Raw genomic sequence first — 11,677 nt, 5'->3', positions numbered from 1 at the left:
AAAATAGCCACTAAGGATATGAAAAGATGCTCAATGTCATTAGTCATTAGGAGAATGCAAATTAAAACCAGAATGAGATACCACTTCACATCCACTAGGATGGCTATAATCAAAAAAAGAAGAAAACATAACAAGCATTGGTGAGGATGTGGGGAAATTTCTGGTGGGAATGTAAATGGAATAGCCATTATGTAAAATACTCCGAGAGTTTTGCAAAAAGTTAAACATGGAATTACCAAATGAACCAGAAGTTTCACTCCTAGCTTCCTCATCTAAAAGTAACGTAGCTCATTATGATTTCACTTTTTATTCTGTAACTTCACTGGTTCTTAAGACCCATGATTTCATGTCTTGGAGAACATCCAGACCGTGTGTCTTGGTTTTCTCCATACAAGCCAGTTTGAAATAAACCTGTGACTCTAGAAGATTCATTCCCAGAAAGCACTGGGATGTGAAGTTTTCTCTGTTAGGGACTGAGGAGAAAAGCTGTCCGAATGAAAGGATCCAACCACAAGGAATCAATCATAAGGGTGTGGCCCACAAAGGGAAGGGGTGTGGCTTCGAAGGAAAAGAGGGTGTGGCCTCCAAGGAGAACGGGGTGCCTCTGTGAGTGTGACTTTCAGGACCCTGTCGTTCGCTTACTTAGAATCCTTCACTGGCTGTTTCCTAAAGGTCAAGCCTCATTTCCTGGCGTCAGACATGTTCTTCACGAGACCACCCCTTCCCTCCGCTTCTCTTCTAGCTGCTCCTCCTCCCCGCGCTGCACCGACCACCACGCTGTTGTTCCCAGGGCGGAGCTGCGTCAGGCTCGCTCTGACCTTGCGGGGCTCTCCCGGATCCCAGCGCTAAACTCTGCCCGCCCTTCTCAGCTGTTTATTTCCTATTCTTCCACCAAGAATCGCATCAAGCATTACCCACATGTCTTCTGCCAAATTAAACAGAATTAGAGGCAAGAAGCACCTGTGTTCATACTGTAACTACAACAGGTTTGGCTTTTGCTTCCTGTTAGTTTCTGTCTTAAAATATCCATGGATGATCATAGGAAGAAATCAGACTTCCAAGTTTAATTTTCCAAAATTTTAATCAGATACCGAAGTTGGATTTTATTGTTTCCTTTGGTGTCCCTCGGTAAAATGATGAGATTGGTTTTTAGTATTTTTCCAGTGGATTATTTTAATTTGGAGCAAAAGGTGAACAGCAAAAGGGTTATAGATACGGATCCCGCCGGCAAAACCCCGAAGCCAAGTTCCTCCAGCTGGGAGTTATTTACTTCCACGGATCATTTTGTAAGTCGGCCATGAAATGAAAATCTTGAGAACTGCTGTGTTAATGGTTGGCTTTGTGCTGTGTCTGGTTTCAGGACATGTGGGAAATCCTACCGGATTAGAAAGATGTGTGGTATACTCTTTTGCCAGTGTTTGCTTTAGGATCGTTTGGACTAGATTCTTTTCTTTCATTAGTCTCAAATATCTTTTTCATGACATTAAGCTCAATTTAGGTTCAAAATCCTATCTGATTCCTGTAGAATAAACTGTGTTATTACCCTATTCTATTCTTGAAACCCTTTGTATCAATGGGGCTGTTATCTGCCTTGTGGGAGATCTGAAAGATGAAGGAGAAAGGGGAGGGGGAGGAAGAAATGAGGACGGGGGTCCCTAGGTGGGGCGTCCAGACTTAAGTGTGATCTCACTAGGCATAGACACTGAAAAGGTGACTCTTTGAGGGTGGGAGTTGGGAAGAGGACGGGGCTCGGGGCGGGCAAGACTGACAGCACTAAGCGGTGGGTGTGGCTTGGCTGGAAGGGGACTGAAGCAGCCAAAGGCTGGGGGCGCTCATATGGCCACACTGTTTTCCACCAGGCTGGGCCGCAGGTATTCATAGGGCAAGTCCAGCTTTGCGTTCCGGATCTCAATGTCCTTATCCAGGGCAGCCAGCTCCTCCCTAAACTTCTTCAGCACAGCCTTGGGCTCAGGGCCTGAAAAATACTCCTCCTCATGCTGACCCAGAGCCACCTGGAATGGAGGGGGAAAGGCAGCTAAGAGCTGGACTGACGCTTATTTTAGGCTGCCTCACTTTCCTGCATCCACCCGCTTTCCTGCGACCCGGGCACCAGGCTCTCACCATAATGGGCTGGCGTCTGCCCAGTTGCCAAGTGATGGACATCTGGAGAGAAGCCTGATGAAAGTTGGGCAGTGTTGCCATCACCACCTCCAGTGTCACATCCTTGGTGGTTGGCGGGGGCAGCCGCATCGTGCAGGGCGCGTTAGGGACCCAAGCGTACCAGTCCAGCTACGGAGGGGCGGATAGCTAACGTCAGTGTCTGCTAAGCACGAAAACCCCGCAGCCCACCTTCCCACAGCGCCCCTCCCTACTCCAGGCGAAAATGCCCGGCTGCTCCCCGTGATAAGCACCTGGCCCAGGTGAATGGAGGAGTGCTGGCCAGTGCAGGTGAAGATGCACATAGTCACGAAGTGGCAAAGCTGGTGCTTGGACTGTAAGGAGACGGGAAACCCTGCAGTGGGGAGGGAGAGTTAGAAGCTATGAGGCCAGGGATGGAGGCAGAGCTCAGAGGGACCGAGGGGGAGAACAAGAGATGCGAGAAGGATGCCAAGGACTCTTGGTAACTATTGTGGGAAGTGCCATGAGCAGGGATTGGGGTGGAGGCAGAGGGGAGCTCTGCTGAGTGGGTCCCACCCACGGGGTCCTGATGTGGCTCATACAGGCTCACAAAAGCCAATGATGGCAAATGTGCAGCTATTTAGCAGGCTGGCTGACATCCCCTTGGAAGCCTCAGTGGGAATATTTACACCATGGAAATGGGCAAAGGCTACAAATTAGGGCATATTTCCCCCTAGAGAGCCAGTTGTTAAACGTTTATACCCAACCACTGGTCCCACTACATCCGTGTACAGGATGGGGACCTGTCACTAGTTGAGAGCAAAAGAAATTTGGGAAGGCTTTCGGTGTTTTTGTAGGGGTTGGAAATGCTTCTGAATGTTTCCATAGAAGTAGAGAGGATTCTGGGAGTTCCCAGGAGGAATCTCTCGTGTGGGAGATCTCCGGGCTCATCTCACCTCGGTCCTGGGCCCCCAGCAGCCCAACCTCAGTGATCTCCCGACACCAGGTCTGCAGCTCAAGGTCCTCTTTCACAGACTCGTCCGTCTCATAGTGGAGACTCACAATTCCCTCCACGTAGCTGCCAGCGCAGTGGCCAGGGCGAGAGAGCTGAGGTTGACAGGGGCCCGCCCGCCCTCTGCTCCTTGTGGGCACAGCCAGGCCGGGGCCCACCACCCCCAAACTGGCACACAGACCTCCTGTTCTCCCAGCCTCCATCCCCACCCCACCCCAGCCCTGTCTTCCCCGCCCCCGCCTCACCGAGAGATGATTTCCCAGAGCCCCAGGGCATCTTGGGCGTAGAAACAAGACTTGATGCCCAGGAGGCCTCGGTCAGCCAGGTCATCCGGGGGACAGAACGAGCTGTACGTTAGAAAGGCTCCCGCTCGCTTGAGCAGCTCCACGTGGCCGCCCCCACCTGTGCTCACCACCTGAGGAGCAAGGCCAGTGGCTCAGACAAATCCACCTGCCACACGCAGAGGGAGTGTGAACTCCAGGATCCCCCTTTCTCTCCTCATACCTGGTCGAAAACTCCAAAGTCAGAGACCAGCCCAGTCCTGGCCCGGATGTTGATTTCCATGGTGTATCGCAGGTGGGGGATGAGGAGCTAGAGGGGAGGAACAGGGAAGGGCAGGATCAGAAGACAGCGGGGGTCCGTCCCCGCAGGAGAGAAGGGCTGCAAAGCAGGCAAGGTCCCAGGTCTCTCAGCAAAAGCAGACACTGAAGTCCAGTGGCCCCTCGACACTACTGACTTAATGCTCTTCGATAATTGAAAGGAATCGTTCTCCACTTCACGTAAGACTGTTCAAGGTCTAGCTCAGTGTTTTGCCACCGTTTTTTTCATGCTCACTCCGCTAAAGAGCCTTTTAAGGTCTTTGTCCTATTCTCGCCACCACCCCGAACCGTGCAATTTTAATGCTATACATACACTATATAGCTGTTAAGTACACTATGTATATATGTGCTTTATACATAAAAGTGAGAAGATTTTTGTGCCCTGCCCCGCAACCATGGTCTAATCTGCGACCTTTGGAACTTCACCTCCTCGCCTCTTCCTTTGTCCGTGCTACTAGCTATCTTTCTGTCCTTGAAACACACCAACCTTGTTCCTACCTCAGGACCTTGGCACAAGCTGTTCCCTCTGCCTAGAGCAATGTGCCCCTTGATCATCTCATGGCTGGCTCCGTGTAATTTCATTCTCTGTGTCACCTCCTCAAAGAAGCCTTTCCCGAACACCCAGTCTAAACTCGCCATCACATCACCCTGCGCTGACTCCCCACCTAACTGCTCTACTTCTCCCAGCTGATCTGTTACAATACTGTCTTTATTGTCTGTTGCCCTATAATGGAAACGAAAATCCCCAAAGACCAGGAACTTCCCTGTCTTGCTTAGGACTGGCATCTAGAATGGTCATTTGCCCCAAAGGAGGCACCCAAGAAAAGTGCTAAAGGACGACCACGCTGTTCTAATTGTCATGAACCAGGCTCCTGCCGTTAACCGGAGCCCCTCTGAGCGGCCCATGTGTTACTACTTGAGAAGTCTTCAAACCCGGCTGGAAAAATCTTTTCTATTATTTGCATCGTCCCCTCTTGTTGGACGGAATCCTCAGTCATTTGTGTGTATTGTTTATGTGTCGTATGTAGATCCGTGTTTTAACATAAAAAGAGCAAGACTTCTCATCCCCACCTCCTCGCCCTCCCACCACAACCACCCTGCCAATGCATCGTTTTTACCTCCTTGGAAAGGGCTAGCGCCCTAGTAAAAATAGAGGGCAAGCTCTCACTCCCTTGCTCCTTGGTCTCTCATTAGCGATTCTCCCCAAACCCTGCGATTCCAGAGAGAAGATGCCTCCAGAGGTGGGACGGCGCAGTGGGGCAGAGCAGGGCAGGCAGGAGAGACAGGACGAGGTGTCACCTTGAGGATGGGATGTATGGATGGAAGGCACCTCATGGTGGCCACGGCGATGACTTCAGCCATCAAGTGTCCCCTCAGGAGATGAGAATGCAGCTCGTGAAGCTGGAAGTCAGAGCTGCGGACCCAGCATTTGGCCAGGAGCCAGGCCATCGGGGGATCCGTGGGCAGGAAAAGCGGTGGCGGGGGGGATCCCTTGCGTGGCAGCTCGAGCTGGAACAGGGACAAGAGTGCGAAGAAGGGGGACGAGGGCCAGGTGCGCAACAGACTCCCCTCCCTTGCCTGTTTCAACTCTGCCTTCTTCCTTCAAAGTTGCTAGCCTCCGCTTCTGCCTGCTGCTGCTCCCCTCAAGCAGCTGTTCCTTCCTCTCCGATCCCCGCCCACCCAGCCATTAAGACTGGGCAGGAGGCTCCACCCTCAGCTTTCTGTGGAAACTGCTCTCCCACTGCCTTCCCGGCCCCACTTCCCCTTTCAGTCCTTCAGGGTGGACAAGATTCAAACCCTCTGCTTCCTTCATCCCACACTCCTCAGAAATCTCAGCCTCTCTCCCATCTTCCAAACCCACCTCTACTCCACTAAGTCTCCAGTTCTCCACTAGTCATTAGTTCGATGTTACAATTTGAATGTTTCCCCATCACCTCAAAGTTGGTTTAGACAAAAGCCTGCGTGAGCATCTTTTCCTCTTTATTTGTCCTGTTTTGGCAGGTGCCTTGCCTCACCCCTCCTTTCCCTCTCTGCTGGAATCCAGGCCAGTTGAGTTTACCTCTGCACTCCCTTCCATCTTTCCTCCCTTCCCAACAGCCGTTTCCCACATTTCTAAGCCCATCACCGCTGTGGATGATTGCTCTAGCTTGTCCTCTCCGTCTCTAACATCTCCCTGCCACAATCCATCCTAAACACACTGGCCCGAATGTGCCAAGAGCAGCTTTCACAATAGCCTTCACCCGTGTCCCACGTTCATAGTTCTGAGCTTGGCATCCACAGCCCACCACGGTCTCAACCCTCTCCCCTCACCTGTTTCCCCATCGTGCCAGCCCATGTGTCCCCGGGGCATCTCCTGACTCCTGCGCACTCAGTTGCACCTCAGCCTCTCTGCCCAGCCTATTTTGCCCCGGGGGAGGGGGGTCCTGCCCTTTCCTCCTGCTGGAAGATCTAAAGCCCTGACTGTAACGAAAGGCTCCAGCCCATCCCACCTCCAGTGATGCCTCCCAGGCTGTCTGCATCCTCGTGGATTTCCTTGACACTGGAGCCTATTCAGATGTGTCCACCCGGTCTGGTCTGTCTCCTCAGCTAGACTGCAGCTCTCCTCCATTTCCCATTTCCTCCTTCAATGCCACCCCCAAGGCATGAAGGTGGGTACTCAGAGAACCGGGGTCGGGGGCTGAGCAGAGAGGCTCAGCCGCTGGGGAGCAGAAATGCTAGGTCCTCTCACCTGGATGACCATGGGCAAGAGCTTCCCGTCAGACTGCAGTCTGAGCATAACCAGAGGGGCGGCCAGGTACTGCTGGCTACACAGGATGACGTTGGCCTTGATCCCATCCAGCAGCGAGAAGTCAGCTTCAAACAGTGTGCCTCCCTGCGTGGGGGCAGAGGGCAAGGGCTGCTATCAGCGTAAGGCATCTTCTTCCCACCCTGATTCACCGAAGGATGATGTGAAAGAAGACAACTAACTTGTCTCGATCACCTACTTCATACCAGGTAGTGGGTCATGTCCTTATTGCCTCATATAATTCTTAGACGCACTTGAATTAGCCCCGGTTTTATAAAAGAGGAAACAGATGATCAGAGAGGATAGGTATCTTGCCTGAAGTCACACCGCTTGTAAACAGTGCAGCCAGGATTCAAACTCAAGTCAGTCTCTCCCTAAATGCCATGAGCTTTCTCTCTCCATGGTTCCATGCCAACTCCCCATTAACAGCCCCATCCCTGGCCCTGATTCTCTTACTCTGCACCCTCCGTAAATCCCTGGCACCAAGGTGCAGTTCCAGCTCTTCATTTTGGCTTTGTCTCTGTCCCCCATCACACACTCTTGCTCCACAGCACACTGTTCTCATTTGCGGAGGAAGGTCATGGAGTTTCCCACCCCCTCAGGATTTCTGCTGGAGAACCCCTTCTTGCCATCTGGCAGCAGGCTGGGCCCCCAGTGGACCCCGCAGCAGCACAAATGCTGATCCCACCCCCATTTCACTGTGTGAGCTCCTTCGGGCTCTTATGTCCATACCTGGAGCTCCTTCTCCAGCTGGGCCTGCAGCTCCTCCATCCCTGGAGGGAACTCGAGGCGGGCAGGAAGGCGCACAGAGCGCCTCAGCAACATGGGGTTGGTGCCGTTGAGAAACTGGTACCCAAATAAAGCGTCCTCCTTCCAGGAGTCCCGCACCCGCTCTGGGGATGGCAGTGGCAGGGCTCGCTGTGGGAACCGACCTCCTGGTCCTCCCCACCCCCACCAAACCACCCAAACCATCCCCACATGACCCCAGCCTACCAGAGGGGCCCAGGCTTCTGGTCTCCCAACCCTGGTTCTCTAGACTGGGTGGGATCCGGGGGTAAAAGTCCTGGGGAAATACTGGGTAGGGGTACTGACCAGCCAGCTTGCTCTGGCCACACCAGAAAATCCTGTTGAAGTCATCCAGACTGTTCCAGCTAGCCAGAACATTTAAAGAGTCTTTGATAGCTAGGTCTGCCAGCCTTCAGGGAAGGATAGGCAAAGAGTAAGAGAGTTAGTCTCAGAATCAAGCCTCGCAACCGCAGGCATCCACCCGGGCTGGCCCAGCCCTGTGAAGTCCAGAAACTCACTGGCCTCCACCGGACCGGGACACCTCCCTGTCACCCAGCCCTCCTCATCCTTACCCCTTGGCCAGCGAAGCCTCAAAGTCAATTCTTTTGTCCTCCAGAAATCGTTCATCTACGGGGAGGTCACGTAGTTTGGCCCCGGCGATACCCAGAATCAACCCTTCCTTCCAGTTACCCCACCTGCGGCAGAAATGAAACCAGGCTTGGTCCTGGCGAAGGGAAGCCGCTCCCTCCGGGGTCGGGAGTCACGGGGCGGGAGTGCCGCTGACCGGTACTGCTTCCTTCTCTCTGCCAGCTCCGCCTCCCTGTGTTTCTTGAACAGGCCTTGAGGGTCATCGACCACCGTGCGGCCTAGAAATGAGGAGAAGGGCACCGGCCATGAGGCTCCTCCTAAGAGCCCCTCCCCTGTCCCTGCCGAGGGTCCCTCAGCCCGCCCTTGGGCATCACTGCGCTCCCCTCTCCTCCACCGGCTCTGCGCCAGCTCCCGCATCGCGCCTCTAACTGCCCGCAAGCCCTCTTCTCTGCTCCCCAGACCCCAGCTTCTCTTGTGCCCCCCCCCACCCCGAGGCCTCTCACAACCCCCACGCCCTCGGGCAGGCTCACCAGTGCCCTCGGGCAGGCTCAGGATGTCGTCGCCCACCACCCAGCGGTAGCATGGGAATGTGAACTCGTCCCCACTGGTCCCTGGTCCCTGCACGGAGATCCAGTTGCAGAACCACGCGTCACTCTGAAGGAGGTGCCTTTTGCGCAGCTTCACGAACAGCAGCGGCCCCAGGTACTCCGGCACGTCCACCTTGAATTCCCTCTCCTGCAGGCGACAAAAGGGGGGTCAGCAAGATGGGGCTCTCCGGAAGGGGTCCTCAGACTGAGCCCTGGACGCCCTTTGCCCTGGGCCTTTGGGAAAGCGGCGCAAAAGCAGTCAGAAAGAGAAAGCTGCGCACACGGAGCAGGTGGCTCCAGGGCCCCATTCTGGGTTGTCCCGTTCCTCAGTCCCGGGTGAGGCGAGGCGGGGGATGGCAGATGCAGAGGAGCACTCCTTCCTGCGCTTTTTCCTCCCCGTAGTCCCTGAGCGTGCTGAGCGCTGGCGGGCAACCGTGCCCTGGGCGCATGTGAGCCGGGAGACACGCTGGTGAGCAGGCCGTTTCGGCTGAGAGCCCGACGTGCCCCTACCCCGTCAGCAAGGCCGAGCGCAGGAAGAGCCCCGACTGTGCCTGGGGCAGGCTTCCCGGAGAAATCCCACTAAGGGGCATAGCCCGAGCAGAAAGGGCTTGGCCAGGGAGGGTGAGAGAGAGGAAGAGGTCGGGGGGGAAAGGCAGGCCAGGGAGAGGAAGAGAGGAGAGCAGGAACCAAGGCCAGGCGAGCAGCTCTGGAGCGGGGCTCTGAACCCGAGGTGTGGGAAGCTGAGCAGGACCAGATCGTGAAGGCTGGAAAGCTAAGCTAAGAGCTTTAGATTGGTGCTGAGAACAAGCGGGAGCCATTCACACGTTTTCAGCAGGAGGGTGGGGCGGGGTGGGGGGACTATTTTAAAAGGTGGGAATCTACTGGGAAGAAGCCGCTCTGACTGCAGAAGGACTTGGAAGGGCAGGAGCGCAAGCGGCGAGGTGAGTGAAGAGGGTGAAGGTGATGTCGGTTGAAGAGGACATTGGTGGTCAGTGTGGGACCCACGTCAGGGCACGGATGCCAGAGATGTCGTAAGAGATGGACTTGACAGCGCTTGATTCTTGGTTAGACGAAGTGGAAGAGAGGTGGAGACAAGAGGCTGGGTCTGGGAGGCGGGAAGAGGGGAGGACCTCACTTGAGCCTGGTCCTTCGAAGCGTCGGTGGGACACACGTCGGATCTGGGGGTCTTGGACAGAGCTGGACAGGCGATGGGAATGTGGGGGTCAGCGGAGAAAAAAAGGAACAGGAGCCAGAGGCCAATTCCAGGTAGATGTGATGGGAGAGGGGAGGGGGTCGGGAAATTGAGAGTTCTCTCCCCACTTGGCTTCTCCCCGCTCGCTCCCCGCCACCCTTCCCCATCTCGTCCCGGTGGTAAAACCCGCAGGGCGGAGATCTAGCTCCGTGGAGAAGACCTGAAACAGCACTTACTGAGAAGAGGAAACGAGCCCGCTAGCAGCTCGCTGACTTTCAAGAACAGACGGGGTTCTGTGGAACGGCGGGCGCACAAGCGTGTCCGCTCCGTTCCCGGGAGGCCGGGCGGCGGGAGCATCATCGCGCGCTGATGCGCCGCTTCCCGCCCTGCAGCGCCTTCCCCTGCGGCCTCCGAGCGCGCCCCGAGCCCCGCGCGGAGCCGGCGGCCGGCGGGGCGCGGCCCTTCCCGGGCTCTGCCGGCCGGGGGGCCGGGAGCGCAGCCCGCCCCGCCCGGCCCCGGCCCGCTCACCTGGCCCCGCGCCGGCCACAGGCACGACCCGAGCGCCGCCTCCCCGTGCCGGCCGACCAGCCAGAGCTGCACCCAGTTTTTGGAGCCGGCGCAGAGCGAGGACCCGGTGGACACGCGGACGCGGTAGAGACCCATCTTGCGCGGAGGGCTCGCCGGCTGTGAGGGGGAGGAGGGTGGACGCGCCAAGTAACCGGGCCTGAGACCCCGCCCCTCGGAAGCCTTGCGGAGGTTGGGGGTGTGGGTGGCAGGTCTCCAACCAGCCCCGCCTGGCCACGCTCCGGGGCCCCCAGCTCCGTGCAGCCCGGAGCGCAGCCCTCAGCCCAAGAAGGTGGGGCCGTGGCAGGGCCAGGGGGTGCAAACCAGTGTCTTGGGAGGAGGATGGCAGGGGAAGCAGATGACGATTTGGGCAGAAAACATGTAGGAAGAAGGAATTGGTTCAGCGGACAGACAGTGAGATGGTGTGTGGCTGGCAGCCCCCTCCATCGAAACACACACACAGGGCAGGGAGACCTAGTCTGCAGCAGCGTTGAGAAAGGTACATTTCAGCCACGAAACTCATTTGACCTACTGGGGACACTTGCCTGCCTGCCTGCCTTGTGCCAGACTCAGGGGCTCATTCCTTTCTGGCTTAAAAACCTCTGCCTCCTCTTGCCTGCAGGATAAAAGTTCAAACTTCTGGGCATTCAAAGCCCTTGCCCACCTGTCCTGCCTCCTCCCATCTCGTCCCACTGCACCCCATCCTCATCTCTGGTCTCTCCACTTTGGGCTGGAGCCCTATCTTTCCCATACTTGCTTGCATTCCTTGATCCTGGAAAATTCTGTCCAGGCTTCTCATCCCTCGCTAGAGCCAGTTTTTCAGAGAAGTCTTTCCTGGCAATTCCACCCCTCCCCACTACCCCCACTAGAGCTGACCAGCTTTCCCCTCTGCTGCTGTCACGCTGTGTGCACCTCTGTTATGGCACACTGAGCACTGCCGCACAGACATCTGTTTGTATGTCTGGATCCCCCGCTAAGGTGAGCTCCTCCTAGACAGGGACTGCGTTCCCAGCACCACCTACTCACTTTTGTTTCCCCTGTATTCAGCACAGTATGAGGGCTTTTGGGTGTCAGGAGTGTTTGCTGAAACCCACTGAACTGAAAGATCCCTTATAAATAAGTCCTTCCCTTGGGGGAGTCAAAGGCAAACAGATAACTCCCAGGCAGTGTAAATCCTAAGGGAAAAGTAAAATGAACTCTAGTACCACCATGGGACAGAGTAGTATATATAAGCTGGTAAAATAAATGAAGTCGGTCGAAATATGTCTGCAATGCTTAGTTTCTTGTTTGTTTTTTTATTGAGGAGTACATTCACGTGGTTCAATGTTCAAAGGGCACATAGTGGGGTTCACTCGTGGTATCTCCATGCCTCTTGTCCCCAAGTCACCCAGTTCCTCTGCCCCCAGCAGTCACTGGGGGCCTGATGACTTTCTCCTTACTTCAAAG

The 11,677-nt window shown here is 55.5% G+C and overlaps 1 protein-coding gene across 1 annotated transcript; it reads right to left on the bottom strand.

Annotated features, from left to right (window-relative positions):
• Positions 1-1,131: 1,131 nt before the first annotated feature.
• Positions 1,132-10,341, bottom strand: LOC105066404 (polyunsaturated fatty acid lipoxygenase ALOX15). The gene is made up of 14 exons (XM_074341863.1): positions 10,196-10,341; positions 8,419-8,623; positions 8,085-8,166; positions 7,873-7,995; positions 7,607-7,710; positions 7,247-7,407; positions 6,458-6,601; positions 5,029-5,238; positions 3,635-3,721; positions 3,376-3,545; positions 3,075-3,196; positions 2,412-2,512; positions 2,122-2,289; positions 1,132-2,012 (listed from the first exon to the last, which is right to left on the bottom strand). The coding sequence occupies exons 1-14, from the start codon at positions 10,328-10,330 to the stop codon at positions 1,833-1,835; spliced, it is 1,992 nt and encodes a 663-aa protein (XP_074197964.1). The 5' UTR covers positions 10,331-10,341; the 3' UTR covers positions 1,132-1,832.
• Between the last annotated feature and the right edge of the window lie 1,336 nt (positions 10,342-11,677).

The sequence above is a fragment of the Camelus bactrianus genome, chromosome 16, assembly GCF_048773025.1.
Source record: "Camelus bactrianus isolate YW-2024 breed Bactrian camel chromosome 16, ASM4877302v1, whole genome shotgun sequence".
In the NCBI taxonomy this organism is placed as follows: domain Eukaryota; kingdom Metazoa; phylum Chordata; class Mammalia; order Artiodactyla; family Camelidae; genus Camelus; species Camelus bactrianus.
The sequence above is the reverse complement of the archived record's forward strand: the minus strand, read 5'-3'. Positions and strand labels throughout refer to the sequence as shown.

Coding starts and splice junctions, on each gene's coding strand:
- LOC105066404 (XM_074341863.1), bottom strand. CDS start 10,330: ATGGGTCTCTACCGCGTCCGCGTGTCCACCGGGTCCTCGCTCTGCGCC. Junction 7,408..7,606: donor TGGCCAGAGCAAGCTGGCTG/GTCAGTACCCCT, acceptor TGCCATCCCCAG/AGCGGGTGCGGGACTCCTGG. Junction 3,197..3,375: donor CTCTGGGAAATCATCTCTCG/GTGAGGCGGGGG, acceptor CTGCGCTGGCAG/CTACGTGGAGGGAATTGTGA.